The following is a 22029-nucleotide window of genomic DNA, read 5'->3' as shown; positions in this document are numbered from 1 at the left end:
CTGGTTGATTGTGAAGGGCTCCCATCAGGCCCTAGGTGAAGCCAGCCTTGCTGCAGTCTTCCCTTCCCTATCTATTTCCTATTCATTACCTCAACTTTATGTCAAAATAATAATCCTCCCTTCACTGGGATGGTGCCTCATTGCATGTGCTTTGTACTCTTCTCTCCTGAGTTCTGCCTCCTATTTAAAATTCCACACATCAGGCAACATTTCTTCTAAACTTGTCCAGGAATTATGTATTTATGTGATTCCAGATTAGTAATGGGTTGGCTTTCCTGAAGGGGGGGGGGAGAGGGGCGAAGGGAGAAGGTTTGAAATCCTCCTATCATCTATATTTAGAGAATGGCGTGGGAAGAGGGGAGGAGAACTTGCAGCAATACCCATTCCGTAGCCACTCCCACCTCCACCCCCAGCAACCTGGGCTGGAACTTTAAGCACTGAAGCCAGATTTCAGTGGAAAAGTGATAAAGTGTCAGGGATGTGTCCTGACTTTAAAGATGACTCGGTGCAATTTAATGCTAGCATGGATGCAGAACTCATTTTATGGAAGGGCTTCCGGAAGGATTTAAACTTTGGGTCAGTGTCTGAGCCTTTGACTCCCCTTAATCTGGTCTCTTTAGGGGAAGAGCAGCCATTAGGGGAACAATGTAGGTGAAATGTGGGGAAAGGAGAGGCTTCAATCAGCACTCTGCTGAGTTCTCTGCAATGAGGGAGAACCACACGAATTCCACCTGTTCTGGCGCTGCAATGTGCTTTCCCTGGCTCTCGCCCGTTATCCATGCAGCCAGGGAGGGGACATTCACACGGTGTGAGAGCCGGGGCAGCGGTGCCTTGTCCCAGCCCTGGTAGAAATACAGCCGGAGAAGCGGTCTTGGAGAGAGCAGGCGTTGGGGCTCGGCCCGGTGCTAGGTGGGGGGACGGCGTTTTCCTGCCCCGGTATTGGAGGACACAGATGGATTGATGGGTTGGGGAGGGGGGGAAGAGACAGAAGGGAAAGGAAACGCTTCCTGGGTTGCGCCGAGCGAATCCTGCTCCGCTCTGCAGCCGGGAGGGCGCTGCTGCAGCCGCTGCACGGAGCTCTGGCCAACTCCCTCGGGGAGACGCGCCCCTGTGTTATTGCAACCGAAAAAAGGGGGCTAGGTTTGCCTTTCCCGGGAAGGAAACGCTGCCTCCATTGAATACCCCCCCACCCCCGGTATCTCTGCATTGTGCTGTTCCCGGGGTGCGTGGTGCGCGCAGGGCTCACAGGAGGCAGCATGTCTTACCAGGGCAAGAAGAGCATCCCCCACATAACGGTAAGCGGAGCCCAGGGCCCGGAGCCGGCCCGGGAGTGGGGTGAGGGGGTTAACCGGGAACCCCAGGGCGGAGAGGGGGCATTGCCGCTCCGCCAGGGCGCTGAGCAATCAGGGATCCCGGGGGGTGGGAATAGATGGTCGGTTATGGCGGCTGGTTGATTTCAGGGCGAGGGCATGTTACAGCATGGCAAGGAAGCAGGGTTCACACGGATCGGAATCCGGATCGAGAGCGGCTCTGCTGGAGGGAGCCCCACCCCCCACTGAGCGGTGGGCAGGGGAAAGGGAGAATTCCCTTCCCCTCTTAGTCCCCCACCCCCAGCCCGGACCCTGCGCTCTGTGTGTGTGTGATCGCTCGGTTGGAATAATCGCAGCGGATTTCTGCGGGGCGGGAGTGGTGGCTGGTCTGTCTTGGGCAGATCAGCGGCTTTATTGCTCCTTTTCCTCCCCCGGATCCGCGCAGGGTGTGTGTGTGTGGGGGGGGGGGTAGCAGTACATTAAAAGATGTCTAGGGGGATTCGTATGCTTGGCGCTGAAACGACAGCGGTTCTTGCTAAGGTGATAGACTTGGGGAGAGTCAGCAACTGATGTGAAGCAGAACAAAAGAGGGAGGGGACCCGGGCAGCAACCACAATGCCTCGGAAAGCCCCAGCACATCCCCAGCGCACGTAGAGAGAGAAATTGCATATTGCATCCCGAGCAAAAAAACTGATGTGGGGTGGGGGATCGGAAGGGCAACGAGCCAATAGTGAATTTAAAAAATGTGGCAACCCAAAGAGCGCCATGATGCGAGAGAGCCAACACCTCTCCGTGCTATTAATAGATCCCTGAGAACAATATTACCAAAGAGATCAGGAGTCAAAGAGTTAATCGCAATTCTCGGGGACCCTCACCTGGCCGTTTGCATCCATCTGCAGGATGCTTTTCCTGCAAAAGGGATCTGGGTGCTTTGATCTTGCATATTGTTTCCCTCAGAGATACAGTGATGGCTGAGCATAAAGAATAAACAAAGCTTCACATAAACTGTAGGGAGGAGGGTAACCTACTTGGTGTATTCGACCATTTTGATTCTTTCACAAGACCAACGCCCTCCACCAAAGGCCACAGAGTCTGACTCAGAAACATCACTTACCGACACAAAATCCCCCCCACCTTTGTTTTTGGCAGAAATTTATTTATTAGAGCCACACAGGATCCAGTGGTGTAAGTTGGTTCCATGCTGCAGCATCACATGGGAAGAGATAAAAGGCAGAAGTTGAGGTGCGCTCCAACTAGGTTCCATTTCTTTGGCTTTTATTGGGGAGTGAGCAGAACTCAAGTGTCCTGGAAACTGGCCAGCTCCTAATGCAAGATCTGAATTGATAGTGGATGGGTTGACAAGTAGGTGTGGAAACTTGTTAAGCAGCTCTCACTGCAGGAACGTTGCTAGACATTATTTCAGCCAGTGTTGCAACACTTGCAAGCGCTTGCAGAGCTTACAAGAACTTAAATATTTCAAAAGTATTTTTTTAAATGCCATAAATGGATATGTGACTTCTTTAGTGCCCAGCTGCTTACTGGTGTGTCAAATTATTGAGAGGCAGTGTGGTCTAGTGATGAGGGCATTGGATTGGAAGTCCAGAGAGCTATGTTCTGTTTCTATCTGTCACAAACCTTCTGTGGAACTTTGAGCAGTTCACTTTGCCTATTTTCCCTCCACCCTTTTTCTGTCTAGATTGTAAACTGTTTCAGGCAGGGACTGTCTCTGCTAAGTATGTGTGAATATTGCCCAGCACAAAGGGGAGCCAATCTTGGTTGGGGTTTTAACATGGCACTTTAATACAAATGATATGTAAATGTGTGCCCAGCAACAATAGTGCACTATCCAATTTTGAGTAAAGAAAGAAACTAGAAGAACTGAATGAGATGTTTGCCTCTAAATCCACAGTGTGTTATAACTTCTTCAGCTTTCACTATTTCCTGTTGTGTTAGGACAAAATAATCAAGACCAAGGAAAGAGAGCCCCAGATATGGAAGGTGCCCAATTCTCTCTACATGCTTATCCATCTACAGTGCTGTTTTTGTGACCAAATTAAAGGCAAAAAGAACATAGCCAAAGTTGGCAGACCCAGAACTTGAACTATGTTTTCATGTTTTAAGTTTCTGTCCCTTACTCTTTCCCTCAGGGGGGAAAAAAAGGCAAATTAGACAAATAGTCTTGGCTCTGTATATTGTGTAGCGTGTACATTGCCTGTCCCAGAAGAGACTACAGCCTAACAGGAGGTGTCTGTGTCTTTGTAACAATAACACAGCCCATAAGACAAACTCTACATTAGTGAATGAGTGAAAGGGGAAAAACTGGTAAAGAAACACTTTGCATCTTCAAGCCTCCAGGGCTCTTATCAAACATAATGAATGCTCATTGCAAAATTATCAAACAAAAAATCAACCAAAACCACCCTTGCTAGGATCTCTGACTTTTTTTCCCCTGATCTCTTGGACCCACCAGATCTGTTCTCATTGAATCAATTGGAGTTTTGCTATTGGGGAAGTACGGTTTGATCCTTAATCTTGCTTACTGAAGGCTTTGCAATGGATTTTCAGTATTGTTGTCCGATATACTAATCATGTGTCCCAAACTCCCACAGAAGTCAGAAGGAATTCTGGATGTGCAAGCACAGCAGAGGCAGGCTGCAGCATCCTATATTGTACCAACATCTGGTGGTGGTGGGGCGGGGGAGGAGTGAGTTGGCTGTGTTTAGTCAATTGTCAAAGATTCCAAAATGGTTTTGGGAAATGTTTTGGTGTTGTTCCCAGTACATGCCTGAAGTGCAACACCAAAGGCCATATCTACAATCATTACTCAGACAAAACTTCCACTGACTTCAGAGGGAATCTTCCAGGGGTAAGAACGGAAACATCAGGCTCTAAGTGTATATTATACACGTACAGTCATGTTGGAACAGTTTGTATAGTGGGGGTGCTGAGAGCCATTGAACCAAACTGCAAACACTGTATATGGTGGAAACCACTTCAAGCCAGAGGGTGCTGCTGCACCCCATCACTCCTAGTAAAAACGAATCGTAATTAATCACATGATTTATCATGCTGTTTAATAATAATTGAATACCCATTTAAATATTTTTGGATGTTTTCTACATTTTCAAATATATTGATTTTAATTACAACACAATACAAAGTGTACAGTGGTCACTTCATATTTATTTTTTGATTACAAATATTTCCACTGTAAAAAACAAAAGAAATAGTATTTTTCAATTCTCCCATTACAAATAGTGTAGTGGAATCTCTTTATCATGAATATAGAATTATTTAAAAAAACAACCTGCATTTAAAAAATAAAACAATGTAAAACTTTTGAGCCTAAAAGTCCACTCAGTCCTACTTCTTGTTCAGCCAATTGCTCACACAAACACGTTTGTTTACATTTGCAGCAGATAATTCTGCCCGCTTCTTGTGCACAATGTCACCTGATAGTGAGAACAGGCATTCACATGGCACTGTCGTAGCTGGTGTTGCAAAATATTTACGTGCCAGATGCGTGAAAGATTCATATGCCCCTTCATGGTTCAACCACCATTCCAGAGGACGTGTCCATGCTGATGATAGGTTCTGCTCGATAACAATCCAAAACAGTGCAGACCAATGCATATTCATTTTCATCATCTGAGTCAGATGCCACCAGCAGAAGGTTGATTTTCTTTATTGGTGGTTCAGGTTTTATAGTTTCCACATTGAGGTGTTGCTCTTTAAAACATCTGAAAGCATGCTCCACACATCGCCCCTCTCAGATTTTGGAAGGCACTTCAGATTCGAGTGCTGTAACTATCTTTAGAAATCTCACATTGGTACCTTCTTTGCATTTTGTCAAATCTGCAGTGAAAGTGTTCTTAAAATGAACAACATGTGTTGGATCATCATCCGAGACTGCTATAACATGAAATATATGGCTGAATGTGGGTAAAACAGAGCAGGAGGCATACAATTCTCCCCCAAGGAGTCCAATTAAAAATTTAATGCATTATTTTTTTAATGAGCGTCATCAGCATGGAAGCATGTCCTCTGGAATGATGGCCAAAGCATGCTAAACATTTGTGTACCCCTTCATATCTGGCACGTAAATACCTTGGAATGCTGGCTACAAAAGTGCCATCTGAACACCTGTTCTCACTTTCAGGTGATATTGTAAATAAGAAGCAGGCAGCATTATCTCCCATAAATGTAAACAAATGTGTTTGTCTTAGTGGATGGCTGAACAAGAAGTATGACTGAGTGGACTTGTAGGCTTTAAAGTTTTACAGTGTTTTGTTTTTTAGCTCAGTTATGTAACAAAAAAAATCTACGTTTGTAAGTTCCACTTTCATGATAAAGAGATTGCACTGCAATACTTGTATGAGATGAATTGAAAAATACTATTTCTTTTATCATTTTTACAGTGCAAATATTTTAATCAAAAATAATATAAAGTGAGCAGTGTACACTTTGCATTCTGTGTTGTAATTGAAGTGAATATATTTGAAAATGTAGAAAACATCCAAAAATATTTAATACATTTCAATTGGTATTCTATTGTTTAACAGTGTGATTAAAACTGCGATTAATCATATTTTTTGAGTTAATCATGTGAGTTAATGTCAATTAATCAACAGCTCTATTTTATACATATTTTTAAAAATGAACTCTGAATTGAACCACAATGTTGTGCACATGCTGAAATGCAGGGACCATGTGAGCATCGTGTCACCTTCACCCTTTCTCTCTGTCCCTTTCCTACTATTCATCTCCTACACTTGTTGTGTCATATCAGTGAAATTACTGGTGAAGTATGGTGCTACCTAGTGTAAGGGTGGCAGAATTCAGCCATTGGATTGCAAGTACTTTCGGGCAGGGACTCAACCGCCATCCAAAATTGTACTTAGGCTCCTAACTTCCATTGAAGTTGATGGAAGTTAGGAGCCTAAATATCTTTTGTGGATCTGGGCCTCTGTCTTTCTATCTCCTTTGAAACACCTAGTAGACTTCTCAGTCTATAAAATAATAAATAATGACACTAAGCCTTTTCCATGGGGTACAGCAGGGAGTGCAGCATGGTTGGGTTTCTGTGCAGGTGTAAGCAGAGGATGAGAGTTGGGGCAAATAAGCTTACGCACTTCACATAGTCCTCCGCACGGAGTGGAAGTAAATCCCAAGCCCTTTGTGGGCTCTCACCCTGTTGCTCTTGAGTGCAGAGTAAAGAAGGGGCAGGGAATGGGCCAGGAGTCCAAGTAGAAATCTGCTTAATCATGATCCTCATAAAGCGAATAGGACAGTTAGCTACATGTTTCCTTCTTAGATTTTTCTTGTGTGCTGGGCAGGAGTCATGTGTTGATTGTGCAGCTGCACAGTCCTCATTAAAGTAGGATTGAGTTCTCCTGCATACATGCTCCTGCCCATCACTTTTGACTTGGCGCTTGTTCACATCACAATCTACGCCTCTTCTGTGCAGGATGAAGCTCCAAATAATGTTGGGGAATCAGGGGCTCTGCCATGATGTGATGAAGCATTGAAACATCTATCATTGTTTGCTGTTCATTATTAAATTTAGAACATAAGAATGGCTGTACTGGGTCCCACCAAAGGTCCATCTAACCCAGTATCCTATCTTCCGACAGTGGCCAATGCCAGGTGCCCCAGAGGGAGTGAACAGAACAGGTAATCATCAAGTGATCCATCCCAGGTTGCCCATTCCCAGCTTCTGGCATACAGAGGCTAGGGACATCATCCCTGCCCATCCTGGCAAATAGCCATTGATGGACCTATCTCCATGAATTTATCTAGTTCTTTTTTGAACCCTCTTATAGTATTGGCCTTCACAACATCATCTGGTAAAGAGTTCCACAGGTTGACTGTGCATTATGTGAAGAAATACTTCCTTTTGTCTGTTTTAAACCTGCTGCCTATTAATTTCATTTGGTGATCCCTAGTTCTTGTATTATGAGAATCTGACCCGGCAGGAAAATTCTTTCCTGACCCCAGTTATGGTGATCAGTTACACCCTGAACATGTGGGCAAGACCCACCAGCCAGACACCTGGGAAAGAATTCTCTATTGTCCTATCAGCAGCGATTGGAGTTTGCTGCTAGCAGTCACAGATCGACTACATGCCATTGTAGGCAGTATCATCATACCGTTCCCTCCATAAACTTATCAAAATACGTCTTGAAGCCAGTTAGGTTTTTTGCCCCCACTGCTCCCCTTGGAAGGCTGTTTCAGAACTTGACTCCTCTGATGGTTAGAAACCTTAATCTAATTTCAAGCTTAAACTTGTTGAAGGCCAGTTTATATCCATTTGTTCTTGTGTCCACATTGGTGCTTAACTTAAATAACTTCTCTCCCTTCTGGGTATCTTGTTCCTGTTTGTATTTAGTATCTGTAAAACTGCTAGGGGAGACTGTAAGACACCATGGCTAAGATGCTAGAGGAGATTGTAAGATGCCATCACCTGAGATGCCAGCAATATGTGAACCCCTAACAATACATTTAATTCACTTCCAGTGTCGGCACCATCTCCCAGAGATTTAAGGCCTTATCTATGCTAACAATTTCATAGCTTCTCACACCATTGTTCTAGTGCTGGTACAGGGTTAGATGACATGGTGGTAAAAGCACCTGAGCCTTTTCTTCTCTAACTTTTCCACTGGAGATAGCTAGTTAATGTATGTATAGTGCATGAGTGTAAGTGAGATCAGTGCTTGGATGAAGATGAACTGACTGATGCTAAACTCCAGGGAAGCTGGAGATGATGCTGGAGCGAAGGGGAAAAATGTTTAGAAGGATTGGCTAACACTAAACATCACCATCCAACAAAGGCATATTACCTGTGATTGTAAGAAACAAGGGGGTCCTTCTGGAGCTCTTTCTGCTATTGGATACCCAGTTAATGACAGTGCCCAGAAATGCCTTCTTCCATCTGTTGCTATTCAAGAGATTTAGCCTCATCCGGATTGTCCAGCACCTGGCGTTGAATTCCCATGAATTCATGACCTCTGGCTTTGATTACTGTGATGCACTGTACTTGGGTTTGAATGTAGAAGCTTTGAAGATGCTTCGGTTAATTCAACATGGAGTGGCCCCTAATTAAGCATTATAAGTTGCTGCAAACACATTGCCCAATGGTCCAGTCGCTACATTGAATCCGTTTCAAATTAACTGGCTCTCCAAAGCTCTCGATGGGACAAACCAGGGTATCTAATGGAATGGTTTTCTTTCTGTGGCCATGCGCTACTAACTTCTTTGCCAGAATGGCCATTGAACACCCATCATATTGTGAGTCAAATTCAGACCTGGTACAACTCACACCAGGGCCAAATTTGCTCTTCTGGCCCAATGCATGCTTCCAAAAAGAGCATTAGTAAATTTGATCTTTGATTCTGTGGTTTACAACATGAACTAGCTGGGCTGGATTGCTATTATTTTTTTCCTCTGGGATGAGACATTTCCGGGAGTAGCCTGTTGAGATTTGGAAATTCAATTTTAATTGCCATAATGGAAATTTATAACCCAGTAGGCAAATATAATGACAGCCAGTGGAACACATTTAGTGCTGCATCCTCCAGTCCATACTCAGGTGACTCTTCCACTGACTCCAGTGCATATTGTTTTGCCAGAATAAGGAGTGTTAGGTGCCTACACTATTGAGATTGCTAAAGCAATGAAAAGATGGCATTTATTGTGAAGAAATTTACACAGGGTTGTTATTTACAGTGTAACCCTTTTACACTGGATGATAAAGGAATGAGATTTTCTAGATGAATAAATAGCTAGGTCCCCAGAGGAGAAACAAAAGGAACATCAGATTGTTTAAGCGAATAAACATGAACGAACTTGGCTGCGCACCAAGCTATGGCATTGCTACATTTGACGAAATCCCTCCTAAGTGAATTACTGTACATAAGAATAAATTTGTTAAAAGAATAGGCTTAAAAGCATGTGGGCAGTGAGTCCATTAGGGTGCTAGAAGAAATGATGCCTCAAAGATATGAATGAGTTACAAGCTAGGTCCTTAGCTAATTCGGTGTTCACACTAGCTAAAATATTACTTCCTATGAAGATTAATATTACAATATAACATAGTCATGAAGATTCCAAAGAGAGAAGAATGCTGTTTAAAAATTGAGATATTTTAAAGTTTTGAAACAGACAATCCTTTGTGGAATCCCATTTACAGGCTGTCTTTGATCCTTTCCAGAAGGACACCCACGCTTGGGAAGGATGGCTTTCTTCATTTGCTGCTAATATTTTGAAATCATCTCCTTTGCCTTGCTGAACCAAAACTGCTTAATCATAACATAACACGTCCAGTATTAAAACTGACCGTGTTCAGGAAAAAAAAAAAAGCTCTTCTGTATGTTGTCTGTTAGGGAAATAACTTTCCGGGGGGGATTTTTTCAAAGGCACAAAGAGATGTGGGGCTTTCAATGGGAGTTAGCCTTTGAAAACCTACCCCTAGCCAATATTAATCCAAGCAGTTTTTACTGTTGATGTCCTTCCTGTTAGTCAAGGAAAACACAACTATCAGCCTATGTATCTTCCCTCTAAAACAGAGGAGCCAGAGATATTTTTAAAGGCTTAGTGGCAGAGTATTCTACTTTGGAAATGTTAAAGGAGCAAAGAGGCACGTGTTGGAAGCCTAATACTTCTCAATTTTATTACAGTCAGCCTCACCTCTCTCAAATCACACACATTCATAGGCAGTGAATTGGAAATACAAGTGGATTTGGAACACAGAAAAGACAGTTTCTGATTACGGTTCAGGGCAAGATACTTCATATTAAGGGCTATATGTTACCTGAGATTTGGGTGTAAACCCTCCATTGTCAGCAGTGGAACTTTAAGAATTGTGGTAACTGGGAGTCAGGTTCATCTCTGGGATGACTCCACTAAAGTCAGCAGTATTACACGAGAGACGAATTTGGCCCTGGGTGTGTCCACCTTTGAGGCCTGGAATATTGTGGTTGGGAGTCATTTCAAAAGACTTGATCAGCTGTCACTGGTTGCAGCTGGAACAGGAGCCAAAGACTGAAGCCAAGAATGAAATGGTTCTGGACCCGTTTGTTGTGCTAGTTTGATTTGGTTTTGTTATGTTGTCATTGTTCTAATGTAGCTAAAGTAATTGTAGTTAATTAAAAAAGGATGACTGGTTTATTTGGCTCTGGAGACATAACACTTCAGTGGGAGTTCCACACATGGAACAAAGATACAAATACAATACTAGAGGTACTTTCTATGCAGACACTAAATCAAACATCTCACTGTCTCTTATGCATAGAATGGCTCAGGCAGATTTTCACTTTTCTTAACTCTCTCCATTTTGTACGGATTTGGGTGTGGTTTTATATTGAGAGAAACTATGTGCAGTTATGATATGATTGGAATGAATACAGTAGACAATGTGTGTCAATTCACTCTGATGGACTGCTGCATTATTTTCATTGGACACAGTACATTAATTATCCGTGATAACCCATTAGAACATTTCATGTTGGGGGATGGTACTTTAATTCCTCAGTCATTTCAGTAGCAGACTAAGAAACTTTGGTGCAAAATATTTGTTCATATTTTGATGTCTAGATTTTTTTTAAAAGCTCAGAAGGTGGATATGAAGACAGATGGCTTTTGACTTTCTTGTGTACATCCCGCCATAACATTTAAATCTGATTTTCTAATAACCCGAAGCTTGGTGGTATACTGATCCAGAGATTTTTTTTTTTTTTTTTTTTGGATTATCCCATTAAAACTACAGGGAGCCATTTGCAAAATTCAGGACTGGAGCTGGGTTTAGATTTTAAACATTAGGGGTGGATTCAGACCTATCTCTTATCTCTACCAGGCATTTTGTCATTTGTGGGCATATGGAAATACATTTCCATACCTAAAAAGACTTGTGCATAGATTGTGTCAGACTTGTAAGAAAGGACCTTTGTACAAAAAGCATCAGTCTCCAGATATTTGTTCTTTCTGATACCGTGCAGACAATAGTAGTATCTGGATAACAGCTTGCTTTCTCTGAGCAGACAGCCCCTCCTCCTGCCTGATCCTGCAGCGAATGATGCTGACTTTGTGACATCTCCTTCTGTTGCCATGATAATTGCTGTGTTGTCACAGACTAAGCTCTGTGGCTTTACTGGCATATTAAAGCAGGAGAAGCTAGGCTGTGATTAGCAAAAATCACCAGGAAAATGCTGCAAAGCATATATAAGTAGATGTCTGTCCGCAGTATGCAAGTGCTGTGTGATATACAGCAGGGAGCTCAGCCATGAAGAGCTGGAGAGTCATGCACTCATAAAATGGAGATGCTGGTTACCGTCAGATAAGCGCTGCATGTTGAGCTGTTGTTAGGTTTGCACCATATTGTGTGAGGGGATGACCATGTAACATTGTTGTGACCATATCATCACTGATATTGCAGTGATGGGTGAAGTAGGAATACTTGGGGACAAATTCTTCTTTTGATTCCACCAGTATAAATGCAGAGTAATTGCACTGATTTCAGTGGAGTTATCCCACATCTCTGGTGTAACTGAGAGAGGATTTAGCTTTAGATAGGTTAATATTGGTACAATCTCAGGGCAATACTTTGGTATCATTTTGGACTTCTCCCTTAAGCGTAATATCTCCTTTTCATCTTTCTCCTTCCAGATGCTGGCAGGTCTTCCCCCTTGTTCCTGGCAGCTTGGAAGGAGGGGTGGATGCCTGCACCTTGCTTTTGCCCTTCCAGCATGTGTGAGGTAGCTCTCAGCTGCTCCCACACAGTCTCCCACTAATGTTCTCCAGGCTGCTTCATGTGTGTTGAGCAACATTTGACTCAGCTTGCCCAAAATTGCGGCTGAGCAGGGCTCTGAGCAGGGCTCTGGACTCTGAACAGCTACCTGTGGCTCACGAGCCTGGGGTCACTATTTGAATATTTTCTAAACAGTGGCAGTCTCTCTTTACACTGTTGTCTCCTCCTGAGCATAGACTCTAATGTATTATTTATTATTTCTATTGTGTTAGCGCATGCTGGCCCCAGTCAAGATTGAGGCCCCATTGTACAAGGCATTGTACAACAAGAGACACTCCCTGCCCTGAAGAGTTTACAGTAGAAAGGACAGAGGCAGATGGAGGGAGGGATACGATGTAGAAGGGAAAGAAGAGGGAGCAGGATCCAACATAAAAGGGAAGTAGACAGGATGATCAGAGCGGTATGTATTGTTAATTGTTTTCTCTGGCCTTGATTCACCAAAGCGCTTCAGTATGTGTTTAACTTTAAGCATGTGCTTAAGTACTTTGCTGAATAGGGATGGCAGTTTCACACATTGGTCACCCTTTATATTAAGGTTCCATTCATAAATAGTTTATAAAGGGTTAACAAATATTAATAGAGGTTTTAATAATTGGTAAATTATTCTAGATGGTTATAATCCATGGTTATAAGCAACCCATTGACCTGTGCAACTCTGTAACAATCTGTAACACTTTCTACAGATGTGCTCAATTCCATCTCAATATTTTGTCATCGGAATTGGCTGATTTGTTTGCAGAGAAAGTTCGATTTTGACAAAATTCCAGTGGAAACCAGGCAGGGTTCCATCAATCCTGCCTTCATTCCTGCTATCTTGCCTGCTCTGCTCCTCAGCAGCTAGTCTCTGGCTCCTTAGGCTTCCAGGGAGAATGCAGAGTGCCTGCGAGTCAGGAACGGCAGGGCTTTCCAGGGTCCATGGCTCTGGGACAGTCCATCTAGTACATTGCCCAGGAGTCAGGGCACCATTTCCGTTCACAGAGAATATCAGTTTTTTTTTAGTTTTCTTTTTGAAAGAGAATGAAACCAAATTCCAAAATATCTAAATACTCTGCAAAATTGAATTACCCCTCTCTACCAAGGTTCTCTTAGAACCATCTGTAGCACAGGCTACTCATGTCTGTAACACATCTGTGACATCCTATTAATCATTTATTAACCCTTTATAAACTATACATGAAATCTTAAGATAAAGTGTGACCCAGATGGTTAAGCGTTTTGCAGAATTGGGGCCTGCATAGTTTTTTGTTACAAATTACTGTATTATGTAGCTTTTAGTGAAACAAAATAATTCTTATTGTCCTTGCCTGTTCCTTCTGGGTTCTACTTTTGCCTCTTTTCTGGCTGTTTGTTAATAAGAGCCCTGACCTATTGCATTTGTTGTTTGTATTGTTAACCTTTGCCTGTTTATAAAGAAAAATATAAAACATCTTGATGAATGGATAGGGTGGCCAGGTGTCCCGATTTTATAGGGACAGTCCTGATTTTTGGAGCTTTTTCTTACATAGGCACCTATTACCCCCTACCCCGTCCCGATTTTTCACACTTGCTATCTGGTCATCCTATGCATGGAAAGCTTTGGTGACCTATTAGCAGCAGTAGATGGGATGTTTTCAAATATTGGTAACGTTCCCCCCCAACGGATAAATGAGATGCTGTCTCTTTGTAGTAGAACAATATTAATGTTTTAAAAGGAAATTGAATGAGCTGAAAAAGAGCCCACAAGATGGTGGTCTGTCCAGGTCAGCAGGCACAGTAATAAATCATCATGGTGAGGAAGTGCAACCGCCAGCATGCATCAGAATAAATCATTACCTTTCAGGCCACTGATTAAAAAATACTGCAGTTACTACTGACAATAGAGAGCCTGAAAAATAGCTGTGATCAGCAAGGCAGATTCTAGGATGGGGACTTGCATTCCTGTCCACATTTTCATTGCCAGAGGTTACTAGCATCTGAGACTGATCCCATAGGGATCATATTTCATTGTAGTTCAGTGCCTTGATTTTACCCCAGAGTCCCCTGGATACTTTATCTCATGGAAAGTCTCCAACCTTTTGTGTACATGATCTTTCCTCATGTATTATATTGAAAACTTCTTTCTTCAGGATGGTTAGATTATCAGATGTATCTTTCATAGAAAGACAACAGTATTGGGGGCCTGCTTCTGAAAAAAACACCACTTATATCCATGCTGAATTTTAAGTATGTGCTTAAAATTAAACACATAATTAAATGCTTTGCTGACCAGGGATTGACATCATAACAACTAGCTCTTATGTAGCATTTTTCATCAGCTCTCAAAGCACTTTACAAAGGAGGTAAGTATAATCCCTATTTTTACAGATGGGGAAACACAAGCATGTGCTTAAATGTTTTTTAAATTGGGAACTCAAGTATTTGCATAACTTTAGGCACGTGAATAATCCTGTGCTTAATCTTTGCAAGTTCAGGATCTAGAAGAGATACAAGGCAAAATGGGAATCTTTAATGATCTTTTTGGGAAAAAAGCAACAGAAGAATCAGAGGCCCCTTATTACTGAATGGAACCAAGCACATAATTTATAATGGATATTTTATTCAATTAATGTAACCTCTTCTTCTGATTAAGGAAGAAACAGGTTATGGCTTCCTCAGAGTTATTCACTGTTCACAATTATTTGACTAATATCTTTCCAAATTCAATACAGATGCGCCGCTCCCCCCCCCCCCGAGTTACGCAACCCCGATTTATGCAAATCTGCACTTATGGAAAAAGTTCCGTAAGCTGGGTTTTTTTTGCATGATTGTTGGGTATACATTTCCGACTTATGTATTAATCCATGAGCGGTTGAAATCTGAGCTGTGTTGCTCAGTTGTGATTGGTTAGATAAGTCACATGATATTATTCCTGTTTCCTGGCTAGGTGAGGTATGCTGCCATTTCCAGCATGACTCCTTGAGTGCATGAATTTAAACTTTAGTTTCTGTGCAATTTTGAAATTTGCTTTCTGCAAACGTTTTTGCAAGTGTAAATTGATTACTTGAATGCTCACAGAAATGAGAACACCTAAGCGCTGGTAACAGGGCACCAGCAATTCTTTGGACATTTGAACAATTCTTCACAAAATATTATAGATATATATATATATATTTGGCATTATTTGTTCAGCTCTAACACTGAAAATGTGCATGCAAAATGCTGACTGACTCGTATTATTCCTGTAGTGAACAGTGCTCCACTTAAGAGTTAGGCTACTACAAATTAATATAAATTCTTCCAACTCAGACCTGAATTACTGTTCCTAAGCATTTACACACAAGGTTTGACATGGGCTTTTAGTAATTCAGCTTTCATCAATTTTAAATGGATATTAGCAATTAGTTCAGGATTTTTATGAGGTTTACATATGGCCTATTGATGATTTTTTTTTAAATGACTATACAGAGCTCTGTATAGTTACATGTTTGCCTGCAGTGTTCAAAATCCAAACACTGCTGCGGGATGCTAGTACATCAGAATCAGAAACCTGACTAAAACCAATTTATTTTACAGCTGAGGCCAAGGGAAGTGCAAAAATGCTGAGTTAGTTGTTACAAAAGTAACCTTCAGTTGTGGGTATGTGTGTGTAACTCTAATGCTAATTTAGGTCAGAACTCACTCTTTCCCTCTCCTCGTCTCATACCAACCTGCAGAGCTGGTAGACTACAGAGAATGGAGCGTGCTGTACCTCCCAAGAGAGATTGTGTGGTGTTTGCTCCCTCTCTTTCCATGTGCTCTTTGAAATTCTGGGTGGGCATATCTAATGAGGTTCTACTAGGGTCAGTCCTGAGTCCATTAGAATTCAATATTTTCATTAATAGCTTGGGTAATGGAGTGGAGAGTATGCTTATAAAACTTGCAGATGACCCCAAACTGGGAAGGGTTGCAAGCATTCTGGAAGACAGGATTAGAATTCAAAACAACCTTGACAAATTGGTCTGAATTCAACAAGATGAATTTCAACAAAAAAAAGGTACAAAGTACTTCACTCAGGAAGGAAAAATCAAATACACAACTACAAAACGGGGAAGAACTGGCTAGAGTGTGGTTCACGGAGCCCTCCACGCCCCACCCCCCCTCTTCTCCACCTACTAGACCGGGAGGGTGGGAGGTGAAGCTTGGGACCTCTGCCTTGCAGCGGGGTGGTAGGATAGGGGCTTCTGCGCAATGGGAAGGGGCATCTCGGGTCTTCAGGCTGCGGGGTGCACCTGCTGGGGCTCGGCACCAATGTTCCACCCATGTGTGCAATACATTTTGTTATGTACATCAAGGTAATGTGTAGATGTGCGCCACCAGTAGAAACAAAAAACCTAGATATAATATATAAATATTTTAAAAGTTACCAATTGGGATAATTACTCCAGCCAGGACAAGTTAGGCATTTTAGAACTCACTACTCAAAGAATTAAATTTAAGTGTAAGAGAGAAATAAAAATTATGAAATGCATAGACCAGTCAAAAAACTAAAATAATACACTTTGAAAGAATAAAATTACAGGGAATATATGGGCATTGCAGGAAGTTCCAAGAAGTAACAACAATAACAACAGTGTTGGGAGGTGTGCGACACAGACCCTGTGTGTAGGTGAGCGCGACACACAGACACTCTCTGTGTGACACTGTGTGTGTGTGTGTGTGTGTGTGTGTGTGTGTGACACACAGAGACTGTGTGTGTTGGCTGCTGGGGAAGTTTGTGAGAGATGCTTGTCCGCTGACTCTGTAAGGCACTCACTGAAAGCTCTCCTCCTCCTCCTGAACCGTGTCCCTGCACCCCTGCTCTGCAGAGATTGGTGTATGTGTGAGAGACAGAGACAGAGATTGTGTGTGCTGGCTGCTGGGGAAGTCTCTGAGAGACCATGCACTGTCTCTTTAAGGCACTCACCAGAAGGCTTGTTCAGACCTCAGAGCTACTGCAAGTCCCGAAGAGCCCTGTCCCCTCTACCTTGCTCTGTGGAGATGGGGGTACAGGAGTTGGGGGAGGGGACCCCTTGATATCAGCACCCTCCTCCGCTCCCCCCACTCTGCACAGCCGGCAGGAGGGTCCCAGGAGCAACGTGGCTGCAAAGCAGCGGGGGTGTGGGCGGGAACCTGAACACATGCTGCTGGATGTGCGCGGCTCTGCTAATCACCTGAGCGGCTGCCCAAGCGCGCAGCTTACAGGGAACACAGCTTGGGACTTCAGCAGGAGCGGGGCTGAAGCAGGTGTGCCCTGGCTCTCGAACTTCTGAAGATTGTCCTATGCGGCTTGGAGGGCCAGTACGTTTGGCCACCCCTGGTACGAACTAGCATTCCTGGCCCTTCTGCTGTTAATGGGTCCATGGTATAAAGGTTAGGTTTGTGCTACTTGACTTGATTCCATTTTTTGTTTACTTCATAAATGTTTCTTCTTTTTTTCCCCCTCAGAGTGATCGACTGCTCATTAAAGGTGGAAGAATTATCAATGATGACTACTCCTTCTATGCAGACATATACCTGGAAGATGGACTTATAAAGTTGGTTTTTAAAATACTGAACATTTTTGCATGCATATTAATCATGACAGTGAGCTTGACTCCTACAGCCTGCACATCTCTGTGGATGCCTGTTAATGTTGAATGTTGTAGAGGAATATTTTATTTATTATAAAAATTTGCTTTTCATCTTTGCTCGTGTCAGACAGGTAGAAGATTCTGTCAGTCAGTGTGACTGGAGTTTTTTGCACCTGCAATGGGTCCATTCTCAGTTACTTCTGACAGGACTTCGTCTATGCCAAAGCCTGTGCAGTGCAGGTAGTAGCACAAGCCCAGCCAAGCTGTCGGGTGCATCTAGTGCAAGAGGTCCCAGGCGAAGATGAATGGTTACTGGCTCCATGTGCTGTGGGGTGCTTGTTACAGCTATTTTCACTTGCTGATATTGGTGCCATTTTGTGCTGTATGTGGATACTGAGCCCCTACATGGGCACTTTTTCTCACTCGGAACCCCTACTGTGTGTCCCATGTACATATTCTGCTGCTCTTGTGTACACCAACATTGTGTACACCGCTGCTTGTGCACTGAATATACCGTATATACTCAATCATAAACCAGTTCGTTTATAAGTCGACCCCCCCACAAGATGGATAAGTAAAAATGGAAATTTTTTATAACCTGTTCATAAGTCGACCCTATAATTCAGGGGTCAGCAAACTTTGGCTCCCGGGCCACCAGGATAAGCGGCTGGTGGGCCGAGATGGTTTGTTTACCTTGAGCGTCCACAGGCACGGAGGTAAACCTAAGTAAACAAAATGTCCCGGTGCCAATGGGAGACACCAACCAGAGGGGTATGTGCTAAGCCCAGACTTCTCAGACTTCTCTTAGGGGAGAGTCTGATGACAGAGAATCTCCAGGTTATAGTCAGGAGCAGAGGACTGAGAAGTATAATGTAAGGGCCGGATCAGATGATAAACAGTCACATAAAAAAGAATCTGGCACATCAGAAAAAGGCAAGCTAATAAACAGGGACAAGTTTTTAAAGTGCTTGTACACAAATGCCAGAAGTCTAAATAATAAGATGGGTGAACTAGAGTGCCTTGTGATAAAGGAGGATATAGATATAATAGGCATCACAGAAACCTGGTGGACTGAGAGCAATCAATGGGACACAATAATTCCGGGGTACAAAATATATCCGAAGGACAGAACAGGCCGTGCAGGGGGAGGGGTGGCACTATATGTGAAAGAAAGTGTAGATTCAAATGAAGTAAAAATCTTAAGCGAATCCACATGTTCCATAGAGTCTCTATGGATAGAAATTTCACGCTCTAGTAAAAATATAACAGTAGGGATCTATTATCGACCACCTGACCAGGACAGTAATAGTGATGATGAAATGCTAAGGGAAATTAGAGAGGCTATCAAAATTAAGAACCCAATAATAGTGGGGGATTTCAATTATCCCCATATTGACTGGGAACATTTCACTTCAGGACGAAATGCAAAGATAAAATTTCTCGATACTTTAAATGACTGCTTCATGGAGCAGCTGGTACGGGAACCCACAAGGGGAGAGGCGACTCTAGATTTAATCCTGAGTGGAGCGCAGGAGCTGGTCCAAGAGGTAACTATAGCAGGACCGCTTGGAAATAGTGACCATAATACAATAGCATTCAACATCCCTGTGGTGGGAAGAACACCTCAACTGCCCAACACTGTGGCATTTAATTTCAAAAGGGGGAACTATACAAAAATGAGGGGGTTAGTTAGACAAAAGTTAAAAGGTACAGTGACTAAAGTGAAATCCCTGCAAGTTGCATGGGCCCTTTTTAAAGACACCATAATAGAGGCCCAACTTCAATGTATACCCCAAATTAAGAAAAACAGTAAAAGAACTAAAAAAGAGCCACCGTGGCTTAACAACCATGTAAAAGAAGCAGTGAGAGATAAAAAGACTTCCTTTAAAAAGTGGAAGTCAAATCCTAGTGAGGCAAATAGAAAAGAGCACAAACACTGCCAACTTAAGTGCAAGAGGGTAATAAGAAAAGCCAAAGAGGAGTTTGAAGAACGGCTAGCCAAAAACTCCAAAGGTAATAACAAAATGTTTTTTAAGTACATCAGAAGCAGGAAGCCTGCTAAACAACCAGTGGGGCCCCTTGATGATCAAAATACAAAAGGAGCGCTTAAAGATGATAAAGTCATTGCAGAGAAACTAAATGGATTATTTGCTTCAGTCTTCACGGCTGAGGATGTTAGGGAGATTCCCAAACCTGAGCTGGCTTTTGTAGGTGACAAATCTGAGGAACTGTCACAGATTGAAGTGTCACTAGAGGAGGTTTTGGAATTAATTGGTAAACTCAACATTAACAAGTCACCGGGACCAGATGGCATTCACCCAAGAGTTCTGAAAGAACTCAAATGTGAAGTTGCGGAACTATTAACTAAGGTTTGTAACCTGTCCTTTAAATCGGCTTCGGTACCCAATGACTGGAAGTTAGCTAATGTAACGCCAATATTTAAAAAGGGCTCTAGAGGTGATCCCGGCAATTACAGACCGGTAAGTCTAACGTCGGTACCGGGCAAATTAGTTGAAACAATAGTAAAAAATAAAATTGTCAGACACATAGAAAAACATAAACTCTTGAGCAATAGTCAACATGGTTTCTGTAAAGGGAAATCGTGTCTTACTAATCTATTAGAGTTCTTTGAAGGGGTCAACAAACATGTGGACAAGGGGGATCTGGTGGACATAGTGTACTTAGATATCCAGAAAGCCTTTGACAAGGTCCCTCACCAAAGGCTCTTACGTAAATTAAGCTGTCATGGGATAAAAGGGAAGGTCCTTTCATGGGTCGAGAACTGGTTAAAGGACAGGGAACAAAGGGTAGGAATTAATGGTAAATTCTCAGAATGGAGAGGGGTAACTAGTGGTGTTCCCCAAGGGTCAGTCCTAGGACCAATCCTATTCTATTTATTCATAAATGATCTGGAGAAAGGGGTAAACAGTGAGGTGGCAAAGTTTGCAGATGATACTAAACTACTCAAGATAGTTAAGACCAAAGCAGATTGTGAAGAACTTCAAAAAGATCTCTCAAAACTAAGTGATTGGGCAACAAAATGGCAAATGAAATTTAATGTGGATAAATGTAAAGTAATGCACATTGGAAAAAATAACCCCAACTATACATATAACATGATGGGGGCTAATTTAGCTACAACGAGTCAGGAAAAAGGTCTTGGCGTCATCGTGGATAGTTCTCTAAAGATGTCCACGCAGTGTGCAGAGGCGGTCAAAAAAGCAAACAGGATGTTAGGTATCATTAAAAAGGGGATAGAGAATAAGACTGAGAATATATTATTGCCCTTATATAAATCCATGGTACGCCCACATCTCGAATACTGTGTACAGATGTGGTCTCCTCACCTCAAAAAAGATATTCTAGCACTAGAAAAGGTTCAGAAAAGGGCAACTAAAATGATTAGGGGTTTAGAGAGGGTCCCATACGAGGAAAGATTAAAGAGGCTAGGACTCTTCAGCTTGGAAAAGAGAAGACTAAGGGAGGACATGATAGAGGTATATAAAATCATGAGTGATGTTGAGAAAGTGGATAAGGAAAAGTTATTTACTTATTCCCATAATACAAGAACTAGAGGTCACCAAATGAAATTAATAGGCAGCAGGTTTAAAACAAATAAAAGGAAGTTCTTCACGCACAGTCAACTTGTGGAACTCCTTACCTGAGGAGGTTGTGAAGGCTAGGACTATAACAATGTTTAAAAGGGAACTGGATAAATTCATGGTGGCTAAGTCCATAAATGGCTATTAGCCAGGATGGGTAAGAATGGTGTCCCTAGCCTCTGTTCGTCAGAGGATGGAGATGGATGGCAGGAGAGAGATCACTTGATCATTGCCTGTTAGGTTCACTCCCTCTGGGGCACCTGGCATTGGCCACTGTCGGTAGACAGATACTGGGCTAGATGGACCTTTGGTCTGACCCGGTACGGCCTTTCTTATGTTCTTATGTAAGCCCTGCCCCTCTCAGGGAGATAAGTGCCTAAGTTTGGGCTGCAGGGAGGTGCCTAGCTCTGCTAGTGATCCACAAACTAGGGGAAGATAAGAACTTGGCCACCTAAGATGCATGTGGGACATTCAACAAAACAGCTTGGGGGAGGGGAGGAGGACAAGGATGTCCCTTATAGTCTTTAGCTCAGTGGTAGGGTACTCACCCAGGATGTGGGAAACCCTTGGTTCATGTCCCTGCTCCTCCGTAGGAGAGAAAGCATTTGAACAAGGCTCTGCCACCTTTCAGGTAAGTGCCCCAACTATAAGGCTATGGAGTATTCGGATGTGGGGCTCCCTCAATCTCTCCTACTGAAGTTGTTCCATTTTAATTAAACAATGGCATTCTTAAGTATGACGTGGGCCACAGAACCACTTAGAACGATTCT

At 42.8% G+C, this 22029-nt stretch overlaps 1 protein-coding gene across 5 annotated transcripts in view; it reads left to right on the top strand.

Moving 5' to 3' along the window:
* CRMP1 (collapsin response mediator protein 1) overlaps positions 1 to 22029 on the top strand; it is a 64268-nt gene that overhangs the window by 2983 nt on the left and 39256 nt on the right. Inside the window, exons 1-3 of one of the 5 annotated variants that reach the window (XM_039541173.1) lie at positions 11480 to 11669; positions 12324 to 12511; positions 17533 to 17621. In XM_039541173.1, the coding sequence (XP_039397107.1) occupies positions 12428 to 12511; positions 17533 to 17621 (173 nt within the window). In that variant the 5' untranslated portion in view covers positions 11480 to 11669; positions 12324 to 12427. Of the gene's footprint in view, positions 1 to 422; positions 577 to 763; positions 1296 to 11479; positions 11686 to 12323; positions 12512 to 17532; positions 17622 to 22029 lie in introns of those variants that run through there. The other 4 variants (XM_039541175.1, XM_039541174.1, XM_039541176.1 and 1 more) reach the window with 4 other exon arrangements.

The sequence above is a fragment of the Mauremys reevesii genome, linkage group 5 (genome assembly GCF_016161935.1).
Source record: "Mauremys reevesii isolate NIE-2019 linkage group 5, ASM1616193v1, whole genome shotgun sequence".
In the NCBI taxonomy this organism is placed as follows: Eukaryota; Metazoa; Chordata; order Testudines; family Geoemydidae; genus Mauremys; species Mauremys reevesii.
Note: the sequence above shows the minus strand (reverse complement) of the source record. Positions and strands in the feature narration are given on the sequence as shown.